At 39.9% G+C, this 25465-nt stretch overlaps 1 protein-coding gene across 9 annotated transcripts in view; it reads left to right on the top strand.

Annotated features, from left to right (window-relative positions):
- The window catches only part of TENM2 (teneurin transmembrane protein 2), a 979180-nt gene that overhangs the window by 268835 nt on the left and 684880 nt on the right, over positions 1-25465 (top strand). The window contains exon 3 of one of the 9 annotated variants that reach the window (XM_062189660.1): positions 17507-17522. The exons of the other annotated variants lie outside the window; for them this stretch is intronic. Within the exon in view, the coding sequence (XP_062045644.1) occupies positions 17507-17522 (16 nt within the window). The remainder of the gene's footprint in view (positions 1-17506; positions 17523-25465) is intronic. 9 annotated transcript variants of the gene reach the window in all.

The following is a 25465-nucleotide window of genomic DNA, read 5'->3' as shown; positions in this document are numbered from 1 at the left end:
ACACTATATCTAGGATTCTTAAACTTTACAAGTCTTATGGAAGTATGTGTACCCTAAAAATAAAATGTTGGCTTCAAAATGAAAATAAAATTACAAAATCCAAATTAATTAAATTTAAATGAATATCTACTGAGTACTGAACCTAACATTATGTCAGCTTGTGAATTGCTGGTCCAGCCAAAGAGGAATCTAGATATTTATCTAATTCTTAGCTATCATATATATATATTTATATATATGTGTGTATATATATATATATATAGCTTTAACATGGAAGGGGTGAGACTTTTCAAAAAGGTGCAGCTGAGAAATAATGAGGTCCTACAGTGTCCCTCTTCAAATGAATTTTATTTACCAATATCACAATCATGACAACTTAGATTTGATGTATCTGTGTGATACATTTACAAAGAGGACTCCCCACCACTTAACAGCATGGGTGGTATTTTATCACACACAGTAACTTTATGATGTGTTAGCTGTTTTTGTCAGTGTGAATGTATTTCCTTCTGCTTTCCCTCTCCACTAAAAAGTTGCAGTGAGCTGACTTTGCTCCATTATTCCTTGGTGCATTCGTGGGCTCCTCCTTCAAAACTATTGCCAGGTGTTTGCATCCTCCCTGAGTAATCTCAGGCATTTTCCTTTGAATGAAAATGGCTCACGTGGAGGGTTGTGAAAGGCATATCCATGTGGAGTTGAGAGGAGTTTGTGTTGCGATGTGGTGAGAAAGCGTGCCAGAAATTGCCTGTTTCAGGCTGATGATGCAAAACTAGACATCTGTTAAATTAACATCTACCTAACGTTTTGCCTTCAGTCAAGTGCATTTTTTTAAAAATTAAATCTCTCCCACTCTCTCCTGCTTTTTTCCCCACTGTCAAAACAATCTGTCATAAGATATTTAATTTCTGTGTAATGGGTTACTTAAAGAAACCAGCATATGGTGCAGTGAATATACCTAGCTATGAGCTCCCGGCAAATGTACAGGCTGCTGGTTTGCTCTTCTCCTGAAGCATATCATACCCTGTGTTGATTCCCTACGCTTTGATTTACTCTTTTGCTAGGTTCCTCACAACTACAATAAAAATATTAGTAGAAATGTTCTTGCTGCACCAAGGAGTCCAAATCATTTTTTGCTTTGGTGAAGTAGTGGTCATTTCTGGATCTGATGGTTTCGTCAAGAGAGAAAGAGTAACCCCCTTGTGTATAACACCTTATCCACCCCTCCTTGTGTGCATGTACTTGTGAAAAGTAACAAGCTGATCTGTAGCCAAGAAGGATGCCCTGGAGGGGCTTGCTCTCTAGCACAGTGACAACTTTGAGGACATACTGTGTCCCTGCAGGTTGGAGCAATTTTTATACAACAGATAAGTTCTTTGTGCAGTGGGCTTGTCCTTGTGTTAAGGCAGAAGATGCTAAAGTCCTTGCCACTGTGGATAAAACATGATCAAAATTATTTAGGAAAAGCCCTTGAGCCATCTATGAGTGCAATGTGTAGCAATGTGTGTGTATTTATGTCTGGTGAAGTAGAAAATGTTTACTAATTCAGCAAATAGCGTCGACTACTTGCCAGGCCTTTTCTAGGACCTGGGAATGAAGAGGTAAACAAGAATGTGAGGTTGCTGTTCTCGGCAGTCTTACATTCCCATGAAAAGAGACCCGATAAATTCATTAAGAGTAAACGGCCTATAGGCAAAATATAAGGTTGTAGATTATTATTATTTTATCTATCCATTCATATTTTATTATCTTCTAATACTTAACAGTAAATAAAGATATAAGTTCGTATCTTTGACAGTAAACTGTTTTCCCCAAACAGCCATAGTAAGTTATCATCTCTAAGAGTAAGGGATTTGGGAACAGTTTGGCTGTGTTGTTCCAGCTCAGGATCTCACATGAAGCTGCAGTCTTCTAAAGGCTTGAGGGGGACTGCCAGTCTTCCTTCAAATGGCTCACTCACATGGCTGATAAATTGATGCTGGCTCTTGGTGGGCGCCTCCAATGAGCTGCTCACAGCATGGCTGTTTTCCTCCAAAAGAGGTCAACAGAACAAGGTCAAATCTTCAATGCTGGTCATGACCCAGTCTCAGGAGTCACTCGTCATCACTTCTACTATACTCATAGTCTACCCTTCCAGGCCAGCCCTCATTCAGTGTTGGGAGAGGCATGAAATAGGTAAGGATTCCTGGAAGCATGTTGGATATTGCCTACCACAAGCAACTTCTACCAGCACATGATAAACTGTTTAATAATACATACACAAAATGTAAATTTATAGATTCTGTCTCTCTATAATCTCTCTCTTATGTGAATACATACACATGTGTGAATTGAAGTGTATGTGTAAAATTAACCCACATGTATATATTTTATAGCTATATAATTAATAAAATCATGAGTTTAGGTTTTGAGGTTGTTTAATATGCTTATTCATTTTATCCAAGGGTCTGTTGTCAGTTTGAGTAAGTTAAAGCATTGGACAAACATACTCCATCATGTGCCTTCTTTGAAGGACAAAATGTTCGTTTCTATTATTTAGATTGCGCCTTATTGGGACTGCTGAGGGCAGACTCTGGGGGACTAGCTTGAAAGTGAGGCCCCCACATCAGGGTTGACTTCAAAACCATTGGTGAAATAATCAGGAGGGTGCATTAGAACTCCTTCAAGAAAGGCATGGAAAGCCACAGCTCTTTGTGATTGCACTCTAATTGTCCATTCACTGAGCAGTTATGTTTGGAAATTTTGTAAGGAGAAAAAGCATAATACCTGCAATAAATCACTGAAGTCTATTACTTATTAATCGAAATTCTCAAGTGCCCTAGAAAGTGTCTCTAGGCCACTGTCAGTGGAAAGCTATCACAAATGAACAGCTAGGCCAGGCAGCAAAATCCTTGGTCCACTGGTACGAAATAGCCTGGAATAATTGTGTTATTAATCAGAGCTCAATAACGTGCTAAAGTAGAGAAAGCATAAATATAAATAGGTGTACATAGGGCAGAGTCACAAAGATAAAGGATTGCTTTTGAGTTCATCAGGTATTCCAGTTGTCTTTTCATTTAGTATTATTTTTTAGCATAAATGACAATCTTTTTCCATGATTTTTACCTTCATTCTTCTTGGGAGACTCTTAGTGTCTTATTTTTGAAGTACTGCTTAGAAAGTCACCATGTTTAGCCAAAGCTGAATGCCACTGAGATGATTACAAACCCAAAATGAGCTCTTAGCCTTTCCTCTTCCCTGCCCTGCCCCACACACTATAAAGCACCCTCGTTAACAATGTGCAGATCGTTCTGGGCATCATAACCTTGTAATGTCCATGAGTGTTGGCAATGTTTGCTACTCTGGACCAGCATGGTGACTGATATGTTTACAAAGCCTGCTTCACAACTAGCTGTGCCACAAATACTTGTTGAATGTAGGACAGCAATATCTTTTCTCATTGTCGCTAGAAAGATCAGAGTAGTGGGTAAAATGGAGGATGACATTCTTAAACATGCTATCACCATAGTCCCTTACGTGGGCATGAAATCTCTTCATTTCACACGCACTTTTTAAACACCATCCAGTCACAGAATAGTAGAGAAGCAAAGACATGTAATTAGATAAATAACCCGTAAAATATAATTGGAAGCCAAGGAATATGATTTGAAAGATGGAAACATGGTTCTAAAAGACACATCGCAAAGGCAATGAGCCAAACTTGGTGTGATCAGAGAAGGCATCTTGAAAACATGAGTTGTGAGCTGAGAACTAAAGGATAAAGAGCTCTAAACCATCTGAAGAGCATGGAAGAACCATGTGGACTGGTGGTGTCCAGGAGTCTAAGGTTCCTAAGAACTGATATCAGGCCAGGGTGGCAGGAATGTAGGGCTGGGAGAAGCATAATGAAAACTGGGCTGGAGAAACATACACATTGCCTAGTAACATCGGTCAGTGGCCCTGATTTTCAGAAGTCAACCTGGAATGTCTAACAGGTGTCAAAGAGCATGACTGTCCTTGAACTTCCAGATGTGTGTGTAGTGTCCAGATCTGTGCCTACTTCTGTGCTGCCTGGTGGGATAAGGAGGTGGCAACTCAGAATTCTGTATGCATTGCAAACTCCCATGGTGGATAATGAGACCTTTAAGAAATGTTAAAGGAATCATGGGTGTCATATGTGTTGAAGAAAAGATTGGGGGCAGGGGTTTGGAATGGGCTTTCAGGATCAGCATGCCTTCTGCACAGCTGAACGGTGCCGGGCTAATTTCCCTTTCTAATGAGACCAGCACAATATCCGTTCATTTAGGCTATTCAGCTTTTAGGTAAATGGACCAAGCTGTTGGGGTAAAGGGGAAAGAAGGGTTGACATTGATGGATGGAGTAAATACCAGAGTCCACCCCCCTTCTCACAGACTTTTCTAAAGCAGTATTGTGATGGAAAGGCCTAGAAGATCCCAGGTGGGCAAGGCAAGCTGGACAGAGCCTAGTGTCTCCCTGAGAGGGAGAGGAGGAGGGTGAGATGGGGGTGTGCTGTCAGAGGGGAAGGATCATCTTTGGGTCTGACACCACTGTGGCATGCTGGGAGGGGTTCCTCAAACAGGGCTTGATTCTCACGGGAAGAGACCCCTGGGGGTCACTCCCTGGGGCATATGGACTTTCTTTTCAGCATAATTTAATTTTTGGTCCAGAATTACTACCAGATCGGCATCTACTTCCTTCTCTATCTTTGCAGTAGTGCTCTTCAACTTTGTGGACTATCAGTTGTTATTTGGATTCTAACATAGGAATGACATTGCTCCGGACCAGCCTTACAATGGTTAAATGGAATTGAGAAAGGTTATCATTCCTTATTGCAGTGGCTGGAGATACTGTTCTAAATATAAAAGATGATAACCCAGCCAAACTCCTTAGATAGACTTGAGCATGTGTGTTTTTAGAGAGAGTGATGATTATTTTCATTAGTTTTCTGACAGTTGTTCTGATCAGATGCTTAAATTCAGTGACCTCACTATGCAGTTTTCATCATTTAAGTAAATCCTGTGGCAAAGGAGATTGTGGGTTATAATACTGTTATAAGGGTAGATGTGGCATTGATAGGTACATTCAGAACTGTGGATTCTTATCTATGAAGAAAGGCATTTAGAATGGTGATCATTCTAAGTGACTTTGGTGTTTAATTTTCATAACCACTGTGGAATGAGTGTAGTTGCTTTCCAGATCAGAAAACTGAAGCCCAGGGAGGTTAAGTTGTTTTCCGAAGGTCAACGAGTTGCTCAGCAGAGGAGTTGGGATTCTGATCCAGTCATCCTGGCCCCAGAGCCTGTGTTCCAAACCACCGCAGGTACAACCGAGAGATGGATTAAGCTGAGAGACCAGGAGCTCCGGAGCAGTTGTTTACTCTCAAAGGAAGCTCTTTATTTCTCTGCTCTTCCACCTCCTCCTCCAACCTGTTCCAAATGCTCACAGAAGACAGATGCTTGGGGGGAGTGACAAGGCAAAAAAATTAAATAAATTAAAAAAACACTCATAAATGATTTCTTAAAAATTTTCAGGATTAAAAACACACATTTCCAGTCACTCATCTTTCTGGAAAGTAATGGTACCAGTTGTATTTAACACTTCCATTCGTCCTTCAGCATGTATTCTTTGGTGCACCCACACAATCATATGTGCATACACACACACACATGCATGTTTACCCACATGTATACACACTTGTTTTCCATGGCAGTTGGAAAGACTAGTATGGCTCTCTATGCTTTGCCAAGGTCAACTAATTTGATGCTAGCTATGATCTCTACAAAATCTCAACACTTTGGCCTTAAAAATTAGTTTAGACGATTGAATTTACAAAGGGCATCAGAGAAATACTGACCAACTGCACCTCAGTGTTTGAAAGCAAACAAAGAAAATAAATTGGAAGCACACTATGAAAGTGTTACATTTCTCTTTTGTGATTGCCTACTTAGATGGCATCTTTAAGAAATGCACATTTAATATTATATTTAATTCCGATTCAGTTGAGCATGCTCATGTCTTTCGTATCTTGGAAAGACATCGTACTTGTAAGCTATTGTCTCCTCGTCGTTGTCTGTCTTTTATCAACAAGATGTGAGGTCATTTTCCACTTTCTTCTTCCGTCTGTAGAGTGATTGAAAGTGTGGAGCTGGTAGCTTGTGTCACCTTTAAAGACGCAGGGCAAAAGAATGGTTAAGTCGGTTGGAATGTTCTTTTCCCCCAAATCTCCAAGAGACATCTCCTCCATTTTGCTACTAAGAAGAATAAATCCCCCCTTGATGCTTTGGATCTCAGTAACTCCTTGAAACACCAAACATAGCCAGTTCCAATCTATTGGTCGTAGCAACTAAATTTCAGGCGTGCTGGAGTGCATGCAGACACAGCATGATCTGAATAGGAGCCTGGTCTAGCCTTTTCAGATTCCATAAGGGGAACAAGAAACTTCAAGGGCGTGATGGCAAAAAGAAGACAGAAGAGAAAAGAGTCTTGTGTTTCTCATTTCAATCTGCAGCATTGCTTCTGAACTCCTATGTTTGGGGAACCCCTAATGGTTAAACGTACACAAGCAGAAAGAAAATAAAATGCCCTTATTAATTTTCTCTGAACACGTTTAACATTTTCCCTTTCTCCTGTCTCTATGTCTCAGACTTCGAGTCGTTTTGCCTCTCTCATCTGTTTCCAGCTCAGTTGAGTTACAACCAATCAGATATAAGGAAAATTAGATTTTAATGGAATATTTGATTTTCATTGCTTAATTGATTTAATTGCAAGTTTCTATTTCAGACTGGTAGAAATGCAAAGATTTTCAGTCAAATGTAGAAAAGCTCTCATTTTTCTGTGTTCAACAATGACAAACTTAATAATTCAGTGTTAACCTGGATTCTAAAACTTTAGAGGAAAGCAATACTAGTATCTTCTTGAATTGTTATTCCTAGTCTCTATTTCAGATTCTCTTTCATATGGAAGAGATATATTTCCTCTGTTTGCTTATTCTGGTTATGTTCAGTTTGATTTTGGTGTGTGAATTTTTGTCGAAGAGAACAGAATATGTATATTTATATCAACATATACTTTGTTTCTGCAGGGCTTTTAATGTCATGCAATATTTCCTTGTGCTCCTAGTAGATGGAAAGGCAGTCAAGAACATTTGTGCTCTAGCTGCCATACTAGGTCAATAGGCTGTATGGTAGATCTGTGCCCTCTCCAGTCCTGAGAAGTAGATTCTGGCTGTGTCAAGGTCTAGACTGTATCCTGAGTACGTAGAGCAGCGGGTTAAGAATTCCTGTAAGGATGCACAAGCTGCAGTTACTAATAGGGACTGTTGCATGTGTTCCCTTTTGCCTTGGTTGTCATCCCTATTCCAGGTTACCACAACACTGGTTTTCTCAAAGTATCTTACCACATACTGGAACAACTTGCATCTTTGTACAGTTCCGAGTTCTCTGAATTCCTTGTAATACCCATTCTGGATTTCTAGCAGGATGCATATTTCTTTATTTGATGTGGAAGTTTTATGTTGTAGTTTGTTAATCTCTTTCAGATTTTAGAAAGTTAAGATTTATTAATTTGAAAAGCAGAGTTACACAGAGAGGGAGAAAGATAGAGACAGAGACCGAGACACAGAGAGATAGAGAGATCTTCCATCCACTGGTTCACTCCTCAAATGGCTGCATCAGCTGAGGCTGGGCCAATCTGAAGCCAGGAGCCAGGAGCTTCATCCAGGGCTCTCACATGAGTGCAGGGGCCCAAGAGTTTGAAGGGCCTTCCACTGCTTTCCCAGGTGCATTAGCAGGGACCTGGATCAGGAGCAGAGCAGCCATGCCTCAAACCAGCACCCAAATGGGATGCTGGCACTGCAAGCAATGGTTTAATCTGCTATGTCACAGTGCTGGTCCTGAAAGTTAAGATTTTTGAATCATTTTGAGGAAAGTGTATGCATATATGTGTGTGTATACAAGCCACTGGCATGTGGAATTTTAATTATGTATTATCCATATTTGGATTTCCATGCAGGTACCTTATATACTTCTTTGTCATTCTCTCGATGTGAAATACAACTCTTAATACAAAATTTGTAGCCTATTGTGCTATATAATTTTGATCATCATCATCATCACCATGATTGTCATTAGGCTGCTGTTTCTTGTGAAGACTTTCTCCTTCATGTATCTGAGCAAGCAAAAAGGGTTAAGAGCATGGCCTCTGGAAACAGATTACCCACGTTAGAATCCTGGCTCTTCAATCATTCAGTGGAACTCAGTTAACTTACTTTTCTTCTCTGGCATTTATTGTCCTAATCTGTAAAATGGGAATAACATCAGGGCTTAGCTCAAGAAGTTATGTAAAAGTTCGATGAGACAGTAAATTTCAAGTGCATATAGTCAATGCTTAGTAAGTGTAATGAATACTTCGGAACTCATAACATGGGCCAGATACTAGGCTGAACATTTTACAGCATTTTACTGAGGATTTTACATGGGTTTTTGCAGTTAGTCCAAAGAGACTCAAAGGGGCAAGTCTTTCCTCTCATGGGTTAGAAAATGTCTGGAGACCATTTCGATTGCCTGCACCTGGGAGGAACTACTGGCACCTAGTGGATAAAGGGCAGGGATACGGTGGAATACTGTGCAATGCACAGGGCAATCTCCCACAACAAAGAATCCGGCCCAAAATGCCAGTAGTTCAGAGGTGAAAAAAACTCTTGTTTAATCTGTGAAGTAGAAATTATTTACATTTTGCTCATTTTATACAAATGAGAATCTGAATCATGGAGAAGGAATAGCTTCTTATACTGCAGATTCAATGCCTGTATTCACAATGCAGCAGGTTTTTCGAACAGAAATGTTTATTTTGACTTTAAGGTACTGCATCTAAGACACTCTTAAAAAGCTCCAAAACAGAAATCTTGTTAAGGAATGGTTTTAGGCCAGTCAGGACAAAAACTGTCCAGAGTACAGGAGGAGGGCTTTAGAAGCCACATCTTGCTCTGGGTCTGCCCCTCTTTGCCTTTCTTGGAACTCAGAAGTGTTGGGAACTGTAGTGAGAGACATTCCTAAAGCTGGGAAAGCCTTTGTCTTCCAGTAGTCGCAGCAGGGTATTTTCATGTTGTATCAACTGGTTTCATCAGCTCTGCGAATCACTTGAAACAAATAATTTAACAGATATGAAGATACTTCAAAAAGTTCATGGAAACTAGATTGAAAACCTAAGTAAACATTTTGAAATCCATGCATAATTTTTCACAATCCACCTTTTCTATGAACTGCTTGAAATGCCCTTGTATTGTTTTTTACAATGGAGCCAAGTTAAAACAATTAAGACTGAGACTTTTTAATGAAAAAAAACATTGAATATATGCCCATACAGTCAGCAGTGGATATGGTAAAAATATAAAAGATGTGACACAAATGATTTATAAATTGGAATCACTTGGTCCCAGATAAACCTTGAGGACTTGAGTTTGCCTGCGTATCTGAGGGCTTGGCATATAGCAGGTGCTCCCTGAATGAACCTAAGCTTGCAATCTTACTCCATCAGTACAGTGCTGTTTGAATGGCATGACACCTGTAACCTCCAATGCATACAATCTTTTCCCATTTCAGACCTCTCCTGTTATATCTGAGTAGAACATTAGCAATAATTGGTTGGTCCCACTTCTCAGTCTTTGCATTTACCATCTCTTCATCCTACTGCATCTTTTTTCTGTTGTGTCCTCTGTAATGTGGATGGAGAATTGGCTGAATGTGTTCAGAGAGCCAAGTGACTCAAAATGCATCCCATTCGTTATGACCTACGGTCAAACCCAGATGTCACACAACAATTTGTGATCTGCAGCGGTCACTGTGGTCTGGGCGAAGAGGCCACAACCATTAGTAGAGATCAGTTCCCAAACCATTTCTTTGTGAATGTTTATTATAGGACTCCATTGCTGTTTTTCAGAACACAGCTAACTAAATGGTACTGCACTTTATACTCTTCATAACTGTCATTTTAATTGTGACTTTCACTGGATTAAAATCTTGCTGTTTTTGGCTTCCCACATGTCTTTTTTTTTCCTTGTTGGATGGACTCTTAGCCAGTTGCAGCTCAACACTCATTCAGAACCCTATTTCTGGGGCTTGTGCTGTGGTGTAGTAGGCTCAGCCTCTGCTTATGGCACTAGCATCCTATAGGAGCACCAGTTCATGTCCTGGCTGCTCCACTTCTGATCCAGCTCTGTACCGTGGCCTGGGAAAGCAGCAGCAGAAGGTCCAAGTGATTGGACCCCTGCACCCACATGGGATACCCAAAAGAAGCTCCTGGCTCCTGGCTTCAGATAGGCTCAGCTTGGCCATTGCAGCCATCTGGGGAGTGAATCAGCAGATGGAAGACCTTTCTCTGTCTCTCCCTCTCCCTATCTGTAACCCTCTAGCTCTCAAAGAAATAATGAAAATATTTTAAAATAAAAACCCACCATATCTATAGAGGGCGCAATGAGAGAGAATGACAATTTTTTTTATGAAACCAATAACTTAGTATGTTAAAGGGAGGAGCATTGTCTTCCAAAAACAGCAAATTGATCATAAGAATGTGCTTGCAGAAAGCAGTTATGTCAGGTGGGTAGGTGTTTTTGTGCTTCCAATTAATACTTGTCCTTAAATAACAGATGTTTAGCTGTGTATGTGGGCAGTTGACAGGAGTAGACACACCATTGGTGTTCCAAGGAAAAGGCTGAGAGACAAGAGCAGCCTTTGTGTCCAGGGCAATACCTGTGTCCTTCTTCTTACCCCTTCCACTCCATGTTGGTGCCTGCTTGCATCTCAGTTGCACACTGTTGAGCCTCACTTCTTAAATGCATTTCCTGGCACACTGAAGGCTACTCGCTTATCATGAGGTCCTCATCTTAGCCATAGCAACACCTAGGAGCTGGTTAGAAATAAAGAATCCCAGGTACCAGTCACACCTGTGGAATCAAAACCTGCATCACAACCAGACCCCTGTGGTTCTTACACGCATTCAAGTCCAAGACTCAGTGACCCAGAAAACTCTGTCTTTTGTGGCTCTTACATGGTTTTCTTTTTTATTTATTTCTGTATTATATCTTTTGTTTTTTCTGCATTTCTGAGGGCAAGCATTATCTTTTTTTTATATCCATTTAGCATGTAGGTGCATTTCCTAAACATAGTGGTGCCTGACCAACTCCTGAATTCAATTTGTATACTCAGATTATTACCACACGCAAAGTAGGTGAGCCAGAAAAGGAAGAATGGCTCATTTGGTTGAACTCTGGATTTAGCCATTTTAACTCTCCCACATTCCAGCTGGGCAGATTTGAGCTAGTTAACTCTTCTGTTTCCTTAACTGTTAAAAAGCAGATAATGCTATCACATGTGTCTGTTTTAAGGCACAAAGGAGATCACATCAATGAAGCTATTAGCATAGTGCTAATTAGTTCATTGTAAGGTCTCAATAAATGTTATAAATGTTTCTACTATGGTATTAATTATCATTTAAGCCAGTAGGTTTCTATACATATCATGATTCCAAAAAGTGCCCCTTTCCAAGTTGTTTTTATTAACTTTGTGGTTTTCAACCAGAGTTAGTTTTTGCTCCCAGGAAACACTTGACATTTGTTTGTCATAAATAAGGTGAGGAGGGCTTTGGGCATTCAGTGGGGAGAGTCCAGGGATTCCCAAATAGCCCATGATACACAAGACTGCCTCCTCCCCAACAAAGTGTGATCCAGCCTAAAAGGTCAAAAGCACCAATGTTGACAAACCCTCTGATGCCCACAGGGAACAAAGGTAAGCATATTTAATAACCATTTTTTTTGAGAATCTAGGTACTTGAGGATTTTTTTCCTCTGAAATATTAGTGTAGAGCCCCCTTTTCAGAATTCATCTACAATGAGGCAAATCGTTTCCTTTGGAAAAGAACGGCACACTGGAAAATCTGATGCAGCCTGATTAACCTATTAAAGGTCATAAAACAATAACAATTACATTGCACATTTCATTCTTTAATATCAAAGAGAGCTAGGCTCTTTGAAATGTAAAACATCATAAGTGAAAGAATAGCGCCTGTAATTCCCCCAGGAGCCCAAGGTCAATGCATAAATAATACTCTGGTTCCCCTATTAATTCCTCTCCATTTCGGGATATGCAGGAGGCCACAATTGTGGGGGGAGAGAGGAGAGGCCAGAGAAGGCTGGACTTCTGCTGCACATGGCTGAGGTCAGACAATGTAGCTGTCTCCCAAAATTCACAGATATGAAAAATGAAGCAAAATAAATGCCTCTACAGCTCATAAAGGATGCAGCAGGAAACCCCTATCTCATTTTTTCTTAAGAAATCAGAGATGCTACAAGAACTCCATGGAAGATTTTAATTTCCCAGGTACTGATGCAGAAATGAAGCAGGAGAGACGCGTGTTAGGCTTCAGTCCCACAATGAACAGATGAAGCAGACACCAGTTTACACCTCATTGTTAAGAATAAGTTTTTTTTTTTCACAAGTGAAACCACATTTGCTTCTTTTGTAATGAAATCAAATAAAATAATTTTGGTGGCATTTCCCCCACCATAAATCGTGAAGTAAATATTTTATGTTAAGTGGGGTCAAAATGATGAAATAGGTATAATAGAATCATTAAAACACACACACACACACACAATTTGAGACAAAGTCCCAGCACCACCTTTCAGTGTCATCTGCTGGGCTGGGATAATTGCTGTGCCTGGTGGTGTTTTGGTTGCGGAAAAGGCCAAGAATGACTAACTGAAGCAGTTAAAAGTGGTGGAGAGGGGGGAGGGATTTGCTGCTGGGCAGGGCTGCCTCGTGCCAGCTTCTCTGAACGCAGGAAGCATGGCAGTGAGTTAGCGAGTGCTCCCAGTCATTGAGGGGGCACTATCCATCAGTGAGAAGGCGAGGCTGCAATAGCATCTGACCATACATCTCCTGCATACTTTGCTTTTTGGCAATTTTCATTTTTAGGAAAATTGAACAGAGAGAGAGCTGTATATTAAGAGCTCTAAGAGACCAACATCCTTTATTCCCTGCACCAAAGAATCTACTTGGGCAAAGAGGCATTTTTCCCCCTAACAATAGAGTTTGCATGACTGCTATAAACAATGCAATTACGGAGCCAGATAATAAATAATTGCAGAGCAACAGGGAAAATGAGGTGTGGGCCAGGAGGAAAATGGATGGTTTTAGAAGAGATTTGCACCAAGATTGAGTCAGTAAGGTGAAGTTAAGTCATCACAGGTCACGTCTGTTCCCAGCTAACTAAGGTGAATTATTGGCCGCACACCTGTGCTGCAAGCTGGAGGCTGCACTGGCAGTCCAGGCTGTGCCTTGGTGAGATGGGCTTTTTTCTCCCATAAAGAGCTCACAAAGTGAGATATTGGAATGGAAGCTTGTGGCTGGTGCATGGCCAACTTTGTGATCAAATCAGGTGCTTTCTGTTTAAGAAAATGGTGGTAAGCCTAATAATGTAAATGTTCATGGAGCACAAATGCCAGAGCATCATGTCCTTGGGCATGTGCCTGGGTCCTGTAACAGGGTTGGCTCCATTTGTGTTCTCAACCCTGTGAGCAGCGTGAGCAAAGCCTCATATAAATTTATTGCTAGGATTTTCCTGCAAAAGGTACAGGCTCATCTCAAACTTTGTCTTCCGAAAAAAAAAAGATGAGATTTACCCTTTGGAGGTGTGACTCTTCTTGTGCTGCTTGTATGACTTGCTTTTTAGCTTCATGCAAGCTTAGAAAATCTCCTTTGCCTCCTCTGCATATCGCCTTTGCCTTTCCTGGGTGGGTGATGTGATACAGGGTCACCTCTGTTTGCTGTCAGTTGTAGTTCTTACCACCTGCTGCAGAGACACTCCTGCCACCTCCCACCAAATACTTCCCAAAGGACTTTCTTGATCTCTTCCATGACCATAAGGCTGCTCTGTGTCTGTCAAGTGAGTTCTCATTAAAGATCATCAGTTGCACCCACTTGTGTGCCCTTCCAGACTTTGGTCACTCTCAGCTTTACCATTTATTGTAGAACCTAAACAGAAGCACTGGCTTGCTCAACTCCAAGATCCATTCTGTAGCTGAGCAATTACTTACAGTCTATCCTATGTGCCAGTCATGGTGTGAAGTATGGGCATCTAACAATGCACCAGAAAGACAATGTTCCACCCTCTTGGATCTTACATTCTGATAAATGGAGTCAAACAGTTACCAAAATAAGTAAACTATATAGTAATGATGTAGAAGAGTTATGTGCAGTGGAAAAAGAATAGAACAGATGCAGGATTTGGAAGAAGGGGATGATGCAATTTTTACACCTCTTTGATGAAGGATTTTTGAATGGTTTTACACAGAGAACTGAGATTATCCAGTTGATATTAGAAAAGAATCATTCTGATTGCAGGATTGAGAATAATCAGAAAGAACTATGTTTATTGTCTGCTGTTAGATAACAAACTATACCAAAACGTGGTGACCTGAAACAAAGGTCATTGATTATTTCTCAGATTTCGATGTGTCACTGGGCAGTTCCTTCAGTGGGCTTTCCGGTACTCACACAGTTACATCTAGTAACTGAGTCACATGGAGACCGGATTCCATAAAAAACTCTTCCTCCATATGGTTTTTTCATTTTCTAGAAGGCAAGAAAGACTTTCTGTGATAGCTGTGGCCCCCTTGCCGTAGAGCTTGTTTGGGAGCTTGTCCTGCCTTCGCTTGTGTCATGTTTGCTTATGCCCCATTGCCAAAGCAAGACATTAAACCAGTCCCAGTGTCAACATGGGAGACTACTATAAAAAGAAAAAATGAATGTGTGCAGGTCAGGTACATTTGGAGTCCTTAGCTTAACAGTCTGCCAAAGGGGCCAAAAGTGGACATCATGAAGAACAATGGGGAGGCTCTGTAATAATCCAGAAAATAAATGATGATGGATTACAGCACAGTGATGACAATGGAAATTGTAACAAGTGCCCAGATTCTCAATGTAGTTTGAAGGTTAACATTATTCTTCTCCCAAGTCATGAGGACAAGGCTGCTGCGCTTCCAGAGATTGGTGATGTTCTTATTATGCATGAGATGATATCATAATAAAGGAAATGAGGTCAAGGATAGGTTTCTTTTATTGCCAATAATTATTTGATGAGTTTTCTTACCAGTTGTAAACTTAGTAATTCACTTAGTGCTGTGACTGTACACTGCACTCTGTCAATATCATCATCAGCTGATATTTATTGAGCATCCTTTGAATACATGGAATTGCACTCAAAGCAACAGAGGTGAGCTGCATTAATTCTTCCAGCCAATGCAGGATTATTGAGTGGTCTATTACATCACTCTATTAATTGATGCCCCAGCAACCTCCAGAAAAGTAGTCTGCTTTCAGCATACAATTCCTTATTTCCCTGGAGTAGATTTAGCTTTAGTGGAATCTAACTGCACAAAGGGAGGAAAGGAGCCTCTGATTTTTTAAGTGTGCAAGAAAGGGTAGTTCCACTGAGTGGATGCAGAAGTTGAGGCAGGTAGTGGTTAAGTGGTTCAGTTTGGCCAATATCATATAGTGAGATGGTGGCAGACCTGGGAATGAAAAATAATTTTCTCTATTGCACTCTACTGCCTCTCAGTGGTGTTTGTTGGTCCCTCGTCTCTCTCACATAAATACAGGGTCATGCAAACATCCAAACAGATTTAACTGGAGTCTATGCTCTTTCTAAGGAGTGCATCGCCCTATTATTCGACATCTGCACAGCCTAATCACTGGAAAAGTGATGTGTTTGTTGTTGTTTAAGCCCCTTATTATAGGGGATTTGTCAGGTGTTAAAATCACCACTTTTTTGTGTTAGTTAAATTCTCATCCAAAAGGTGTTGCTTTCAGAGTCCAAGAGATTTAGGAATCAGCTCATGAAATAAACTGTTTAATTGAGATCTCCACTTCCATTCTTTTCTGGAAACAGTTACTCAATGATGATTGCTTTGACTGATCTTTCTTTTTGAGAGCATTCTACTTTTTTTCTTAATGAAAGAGTTAAATTTGGAGCTAAGAAAAATGGGGAGTGGAAGTGGGCAGTTTAAATGCCGAATTTATTTGCAAATCTTGAAAGTAGCACCATTAAATATCACACACTCTGAGATGCACTAGAGTGTGCACCCTCCAGAATGTCTGTTTGTTGTAATTCCATCGCATTACATATTTTAGTGCCTATCTCTTCGTAGCAGCTTCCAGAGCTTTTCAGATATTCAGCATCAGAAATTGCACTGTTTTATCCTGGATTTTACAAATAGCAACCAGATTATTGTAAAACAGAACTATCTGATAAGTCAGGTTGTGAATTGCTTTTGTGATTGTCATGGGTAAGAGTATTGAAGAACCTGGCCAACAGTGCAGCACATTGGTTACCGTAAAAATAAAACCTGTAGCAGTGAATGTGTTTTTCTGATGAATACATTCAAGGCTGTGATCATTGTGCAACTTCTGGTTGGATGCTTTCAAATGTTCCGTATTGAAAAACATCAGTAACAAGAACCAAATAGTTCACCAAAGCCTGTGTTCAAATCAATGGAGAGGAACGTAAATTCTTACTTAGAGTTTCATTGAGGCCAACTCTATTTGGTCCACCATGGGAAGCAGAGATTTGAGGTTCTCTCTTGATTTGCTTTCCATTTTTACTTTATGATTAGCTGGCTGCTAGCTACTTTGGTTTTCACTTAAGGGGTTATTCAAATCACCATGCAAAAACAGAAATGGAAAACAGACCAGACTGACTTCTGTTCAGCAGACAAAAACCAAAGTGCCAGAACATGGTAATTAATGTTAGCAATTTTATAAGCAAAATAATTTGTTCTAATTGGCTAAATAAGATCTGATATAATTATAATATTCAATAAACTAATTTCTGAAAACTATTTATATCACAAACCTTTAATCATATTATATACTCATTACAAATTTAGAAATGGATATGAAAAATGGACCTGAATTATCTCATCTATACAAATAACAAGGAAACATTAAGGGTTTTTATGAAACTTTAAAGGTCATGCTCTTTTTTTTTATTTCAGAGATTTTTTTAAGTGGTTATTTATAGACAATTCTGATAGCAGGGGTCTCTAGAGACTTCAGACAGGAGGACTAGGAGGGTGAAACATATTTCCTAAGAAAGCTCCTTTTGTCCAAGGAGAAAGACTTATTAATCTGAGGTTACTTCTATATTGTTTTATCCAAAGGGCAAACAGACCTCTCAGAAGAGGTAAGTATGTGTTGGGTTTGGAATCACCCCATAGTGGAGACACTGTGGAATTGAGAAATCCTCTACCTAAGGACTAGTCCGCAATGGGTCAATGTAGCCTGTTTGCCAACTGGCATATAAATGACTGGGGAAATTCTGTTCTTCTAGAGAGAAATTGCTAATTCTTGCTACCATGAGCTTCTTCTTGATATGAGCTAATTTTGACATTGACCTGAACACTCGTAAACTCAAAAGATGAGTGTGTATTCGTTCACTGAAGTAAATAAGTGAATAGACTTTCATACTTTTGGGTGAAAAGGCTACAAAAAAATCTAAAGTACCTTTACCACTCTCATGGCTGTGTTCTAACAACAGTTTTCTAAAGGCCAAGGAATGTGTTATAAGTTCTTTCACATAATTTCTGGATGATAGAATTGTATACTCATCAGTAATTTTAGTACAGATGTCAAATAGCATGTTTTTATAAGCACATTCTAGGTACAGGGTAGTACTCAAAGGAATAGCAACACATTTTATGCCAAAATAAAGACACTTTGCTCTTGCAACATTCACGACACTTGAAATCTCTCTGATGAAATAAGAAATGAATCCAGTAAAAATGACCTGCTAATAGTAGGAGGATAACAGTTGACCATCCCGTAAGAGATATCCAAAGGTAAGACAAGATTAACTGGAAAAGTATGTATAATAAATATTCCTGGCAATGGGTGCTGTGAAATTTGAGAAAAAGCATTTACCATCAGCAAATGTAATCTAGAAAGGATCATTAAGGAGAAGAGAGTTTTTATATTGAATAAAGGGTGGTGTACAACTATTTAACAAAACACATTTTGTACAAAAGAGAACATCTGATTGTATCAGAGTGAGAATCCTGTTTGGATATATGCAAACATGGGAATTTTAAAAACTCATTAGAAATAGACAAATTTAGACAAATTTTTTGGGGTAAGAACTCCATTCATTATTCACATTCACTTATCACACACATAAATATTAAGTACTCATCGTATGTTAAGTGCTGGTCTGAGCCAGCAGCAAACCACAACAAAAATATCCTGACTTCATGAAGTGTATAGGAATATTGCAAGACAGGCACAAAACAGTGCTAACTTGATATCAGTAATTATCCTCTGGTGTGTTTTTCTCCTTAGTTCTGTTGCTTTACACTTGTGCACAGATGGGCAGAGACCCTGGTATGAACAGGGTCTTCAAAAAGTTTGTGAAAAATATACATTATGAGAAAGCAGCATGGATATTTTAAAAATTTTTGTTCACAAAAATAAACATCTTTCATTTCAATTTTTCATGAATTTTTGGAGTGCAATCATATGTATTTCAAGTGAAAGCATTTCTTCAACTTGTTGAAAATCATGACTCTGTACATAGAAACACAGGAAATTGGTTGGCTGCATTTTTTTCCATTGTTCCAAATTATTTAAGCATTATATAGACTACGCTAAGGAAAAAAATAAATGAAAACATAATTATTATATTTAGGTGACAAGCAAGAATGAAAGGTGACTGAACACGGTGGGTGTTGGAGTATTATTTCTGCCTTTCTGTGTAACATTCAGTATGTTACTTTGAGATCATAACCTCCCCTTTCTATACATTGAATGGTCAGCCAAAGGGGCTCATCTTCAAGCAGAATATAAATGCCAAGTATGAGGAACTAAATTGATGAGTGTCACTTTCCTATATATATATATTTTTGCATAGGGACCTTCATTCATTTCTATCTGCATGGCTCATTCATATGTAATGTTTGTCTTTTATATTATTTTGTGTAATTATGATGGCTTTCATAGAAAGGATGATGAAATCATTTCCTCAAAAAACAGTGTCACTGAATTTCAATGTGATGACAAATTTTCATCCCCAAGAGCACAGATGATGAAGCAGTCAACAAACATCTACGGAGTAAGCAAAGATTCTCTGTTTAAATACGTGTGGAAGGTCCTGAATAAGCAGAGATCTGGACACGTTAATGTTTCTTTCATTCATTTAATAGTACACTTGGAAAGTGGGGCACACCCCTCAAAACAGAAATCATAGCAAACCAACATAGGATGAGCTAAGTTATAAATAATTGGTATGCATGACAACAATGAAAAGGTAGAAAAGTAAGGGTCTACACCCTAGCCTTGCCATTTCTTCCTTGTGCCACATTGAGTAGGTTGGTTTTATAAACCTCAGTTTCATCTTCTGCAGAATGGTTCTAATAGCAGCTATTGGGTAGATTATTCTGAGGTATAGAAATTAGAAGCAATAAGAAGTCTCTTTCATTTAAAAAGCACTGTATTATTACTGAATTTTTTTATCTTGTAGGCACTAGCTGTTTAATAAGGTTTGTGCTAATGGGCAACATGTATTAGCTAATGGAGGACTCAGAATATTTTTTAGAGGAGGAGAATAAGGTTTATAGAGGAGAGGGATTTGACCAGTCTTTTGCAATTAGGAAGCAGACTTCGGAGTCAGGACTTGGACTTAGGACCAACCCAAAGCCAAGATATGACACACTGCATCTCCTGGTGTACTTGGATACCTACTGTGAATAAAACGATTTCATTGCTGTAAACAAGAGGTCAAGGATGCCTTCCTTTGTGGAGGACATGTAACTGGCTCTGGTCTTAGATGAGGAGATTGGAATTAAATAGGTTGTGATGAAGGAGAAGAGGTCATTGTAACGAGAACAAGGAAGGCACTGGAGGCTCTGGAGGGCATGCATATGGATCAGGCTGCAGAGCAGTAAGCACTTGGGCAGGAATGAGGGCGCCGGTGTTTTCATGGACAGGTGGGTGTCAAACCTCAGAGGTGACTGAATGTGAGGCAGAGAAATCTCCTCTTGATTCTCTAAGGAATTGTGAGCCTTTGATGATTTTTAAGCCAATACATAAGATAATGAAAAAAACTGACTTTCAATTGAGCAATCAATAACTATTGGGAATGGATGGCATTTAGAGTGGCATTTTAAGAAGGTTATTCTGACTTGTGAAGAATGAATTGGAGAAGAAAAGAAAACTTCTTAAAAAGGGTTGTTTTCAGTTGTGTGTCTGTCATGACAGCTGGGATAAGTGTCACAACTAACAAAGCGCTAATAGTAAAGGATTGGTTTGCTACAAATTAGCTGCTTTATACATTAGAGCAGATTCAAGGTCATTCCTGGAACAATGTCATTCTCCTTGACTCAGATTCCAAGTGCTTTCTTGAGAGCAAAGCAAAGACTGAGGGGTGATGATCTGGTGCTCTAACGGCGGGACCCTAGCAGTGTCCCCAGGGGTGGCTGCTACACTTCACTCCCCTTATGTTTCAGCAATGAAACACGTGGAAAAGTGCTGTATTAAAAGGCTTGTCAGAGTAGTCCAGGCAAAATTCACCGATCAAGAGGTGTCTGGGGTCTGGAAATGTTAACTTGAAGAGATAAGGTTAGTTGAATTATTAGGAAGAAAGGAAAGAAATAAGCCAAAGAATGGTTCAGAGATTTTTACATTTGACACTGGCAAGGGAATCTGGAGGAAGACCTCGCATTGAGGTCTGGTGCATGGGTGTGGTCATGAATTTGAGATTTAAGCTTGGTACCCAGTTGAAGACCCAGAGGGCAATAGGAATGACTGGAGCTTCTCAGGAAGGTCAAAGTGGAAAGTTTTGTGAGTCATGCACGTTGAAATGATGAAATATTGTCTATGTTACTTATTTAGGTATTTTTAAAGAAGCTGTTGAGTGGATTTTGTAATAATAGGGGTTAGCTTGCATAAAGAACTTGCATTGTGCTGGCAGCAGAACTCAAAACGGCAAATGCTTCATTTATTTTTCATGCCAGCCAACTGAGCAAGTAGTATTATGCCCATTCTGAGAAATCAGCTACAGAGAGGTAAAATAATGTGGTCAAGGTCACACAGCAATCAGATGAGAGCAGAGATTCAGTCCTAGGCAACCTGATTCCAAATATCAAGCACCTGCTAGCCCAGAATATAAGCACATGAACATAAGGCTCTTCAACAGAGAAGTAAGTCATTTGAAAGTCGGGTCATATTACCTTGGTTTGAACCACTTTTGACACAAAAGTATAAGGAAATATCCCCTTCAATCAAGCTATCTTAAGAATAAATCATATATATCAAACTACAAATATTATCCATTTAGGCTACCGACCGCCTCACTAAGAAAGTGAAGAATAAGTGAAAACACTGATAGCCATTTACAGCTTTTTTGTGGAAAAAAATCTCCCTTTCTGTCTGGCCTTGATTTCTTTTTATCTTTCATGGACTCTGTTTTGCTGATCTTGTTCAATAAGCCCCAGGCCTCCTCCCCTGCTTTTATGGCATTGAAATAGTTGCATGCTTGTAAGTGGGTCTTTATTTTTATTGGCAGAAAATTCTCAATCCACTTATTCCCTTGTATAAAGTTAATTTTAACTATAGAACCTGTATCAATAATGTCATTTAAAAGAGGCTGCTTCCAATACACTGTGTGAAATGTCTGCAGAGAATTCTAGATTTAATAGGCAGGACTTCTCTCGTAGCTCATCAGGCCTTGCAGCTTCCTTTCCCGTCTACATCTGAGCACTCTCTGTTCTCTGGCCAGCTGCCTTCTGTTCAGCCCCTGTGTGTTCTCCATTCTCTGCTCTGCCTTAATGACAAGCAGAATTTCTTCATGGGTATATTGGTAGTGGTGGTGGTAGGGGGTTACTTCTTTGTGTCCAAGAAAAAACAACAACAACAACAAACCAAATCCTCTTGTTGGCAAACGATGAAAAATCTGACACTTGGAGTTTAACGAGATTAGGCAATCCCTCTTTGGACACAGCATTGTGGCCATGGCAGGAGAGGGTGTGTTATTCTTAGACCAAATCTCATTCTACATCTAGTGGCTTACACAGGAACCCCAAAACATAAGCAGCCAAGCATCCGTAGATCTCTTGTAGTTGAAACGGCCAAGTGTTTTGGCTTGTTGCTTGGTTGACGTTTTTTGTACTTTTTCCGAAATGGTAAGTGTGGAATTTATCTTCTAATATTGGCATTCGCTCATTTCAAAGAGATAGTCAAAAGCTTTGGTGTCTTCTCTTCCTGCTGACTTATTACTGGGCTAGTTCAGGTTACCATGGAAAGCACGCAGTTATTTTTACCAATAACTTACACCAAATACTTGACCTTGGAATCGGCAATTTGCATCCTTATAAAAGAAGTCACCTGGGGAATTTAACTGTGTAATCCCAGCCCCCAAGTGGCAGGAGATGAGTAGAGATGGAACAAAGTTGGTGAGACACCTTTTAAAACCTTTTGAATTGGGAAATCATTTCTTTTTGACTTCATTTTAAAAATGGAGCCTACTTTATGGTGGTATGAAAAAGCAGAAAGATGCAGTAGAAGGCTGTAGAAATCGTGACTCAAAAACTCGGCTCCAGGACTCAAGAAAGCAATCTTGTAGTCACATTGAGAGGGAAGCCAGAAAGAATCCAGGTTTCCACTTTGCCATCAGCTTTTTTACCCAACACCTTTCCTTCAAACCTCATGTCTTCCCTTTTATTTTGTCTTTATTGATAAAACTAATGTTGAAAAATACCTTTTCAACTTGAACTCCGAAACATAGGTTTTGCTGCAAGTGCTAATGTTTTGGTGTGGGCTTTTTTTTTTTTTTTTAGACAATTATCAAGACGAAGCATTTGTTTCTTCTTTTGTTTACCCGTGGCAGTTTGTCAGCAGTTATGATAAGTAGAGTTCCATCTGCCAGTAAAACTACATTGCAAATTGCCGTAGAAATTAGCAGCTTTCATTTTTGCCTACATAAATAAATATGCGAAATAAATTGCACATAAATGCATCCTAAAAAATCACAGGTACACCGCACAGTTAAATGCCAATCAGACAAAACTGGAGACACGTTGCGATTATCTCAGTTTTCAAACCTGCAAGAAACACGAATGTGTTTCTAAATGAGAGAGGCAGTGTATCATGCTCGCTGAGAGAAAAACAGAAGCTGCCAGACTCTGCTCTGTGGCTGTATTCTGAGAATCCTTTGCCTGAAACTGCTCTATCTTTCCTCTGTCCTCTCTCTCTCCCTTCTCTGTCTCCCTCTCTCCCTCTCCTCCCCGTCTCTCCCTCTCTCCCTCTCCTCCCTCTCTCCCTCTCTCTCTCCATCTCTCCCTCTCTCCTCGCTGCCTTTCCCTTGTTCATTGTTCTGTCTCTGCTCCTGCCTTTGATGCACATACGTTGTCACATTCCATTGACTCTCCTCTCTTCTCTGTTCTTACACTCAAGCCTAGCGGTGCTTTCGCCAGGCAGCAGCAGCCTCTCCTGCGAGTTTTGGTCATGTGTGCAGCTCAGTTTGATCGAGCGTTCCTTTTCTGCCTTTTCACTCTTACAAAAGATTAAAAGGTGGCGTCACATTGCTCCCCAGTTCCTTCCCGCAGGAGGGACTTAAAAGGGACAACAAAAACTAATCACTTTCAATAAGCATTTTCTTGGTGGAAAAAAAAAAAAAGGAAAGAAAAAAAAGAAAGAAAAAAAACGAGGGGGGGGTGGACTTAGCAGTGTAATTTGAGACCGGTGGTGAGGATTGGAGCGAGCGAGAGATGCTGCACGCTGCTAACAAGGGAAGGAAGCCTTCAGCTGAGGCAGGTAAGAGCGCCGATCGGAGGGTTTGACCGAGTGGCTTAGTTAAATCTCTGTTTTCACCGTTTTGTAATTGAGGAAGGCATCCGCAGCAGAAGCCGATTTTTCAGTCGGCTTCCTTTTGTTTAACATAGAAAGTACCTGTATTAATTTTGATGAATTAGAGCATGCAGCAAATTCAATTGAAAATAGATTTGTATAGTAAACGCATTTATACGGAATGATTTCTCTTCCGTTTTATTTAAGGGGAGAGATGAGAAAGATGATTTTGATCCGAAGAGCACTTTGCATTACGTGAAATTCTAAACAGCTAACGGAGAAAAAAAAAAAATACTAATCCAATTGATACTGCTTCTGAACTCCGGGACTTAAACCCTGAGAGACAGCTGGCATTTGAAATGTTTCTTCTCGCTGAACTTCTGATGCATTATTAGAATTTTTCACCGGTGGTTTAAGCAAGGGTAGAGTTTATTGAAGTCTGGCTGCTGGGGTCATGTTTGGCTTGGCTGCTGTGCATGAAGTGCTTCTTCCATCTCTTTCACCTGTCTCAGGTTGCTGTTTCATAAATGGAGAGTAAGTGTTGTCCCAAACGCAATAGGAAGTTAAAACATCAGGTTCGGGCGTGTTTTAGAAATAGGTCCAGTGGATAACCAAGATGACTGAATTATGACAGTTCGCAATAGGAGTTAACTGTGGCAGTGCCGTTGGTTAAACCTTTCTGGATTTTAAGCGGCTCGATAATGGAGGGGGCTAATTACCCGTCTCAAGTCGCAACTTTGCATTTGGACCCGCAGTGAGGCGAACGTGTGGACTTCTACTGGGAGTAGCTTTTAGGAATATGTCCCTTTTGTGCGCCGTGAATGGGCGTCGTGGCTTGTATTTGATGGCATTTCTCCTTTCAAGAGCTTTGGGATGCAGCTTAGAATGCTCACGTCTATTTTAGCATTCAGCAAACCCCCAATCCAATATTCTGTAATCTGCCAGCCCTTGCTTTTTGTTGCTGCTGCTGTTGTTTTAAAGTTTTGACTATTTGTCTTTCCCTTCAGTCTTTGTTGATTTTGCATTCATTACTTCTACTGCTGAAATTTATTGCTGGTATGAATGAACTAAGATTTAGGAAGGCAAAAATAATAATAATCCTCTCATTAGCCCAGTTTTTTTTTTTTTAATTTAAGGGTAACCAAAATCCAAGTTATAGCTAGGTTTTCACCTGAGATATTACCTAAAATCTTTCAATTCATTTTTAAATGATTTTTGTGGGGATGGGAGAATCTGAATGTTAAAAGTGCAGAATGCTGTTAAAAGAATGCTTCTCCAGAATGAGATACAGAAAGGTGACTTGAATGCCTGCAGAAGGTTTGGTCCTGAACAGAACTGCACGATGCATGGTTGAGTTGTGCAGCCACCTTTGGGAGGGTATTTTGTGTATTTGGTCGGTGTTAAGATTTTTTATTTTCTTCCCGAGATTCCAAATTGGGCTCACTCCTCAGTCCCTCAGGCTGGCATGTCTCGTGCTTGCCAGACCATCTAATGGCATCCTGTGGGTGCAGCCTGTGAATCCAGTTGTTTGGGGACGTTAGGAACTGCTGAATACTGGGAACTGGAGACCAGATGGACTATGA

The sequence above is a fragment of the Lepus europaeus genome, chromosome 4, assembly GCF_033115175.1.
Source record: "Lepus europaeus isolate LE1 chromosome 4, mLepTim1.pri, whole genome shotgun sequence".
Lineage (NCBI taxonomy): Eukaryota > Metazoa > Chordata > Mammalia > Lagomorpha > Leporidae > Lepus > Lepus europaeus.
The sequence above is the reverse complement of the archived record's forward strand: the minus strand, read 5'-3'. Positions and strand labels throughout refer to the sequence as shown.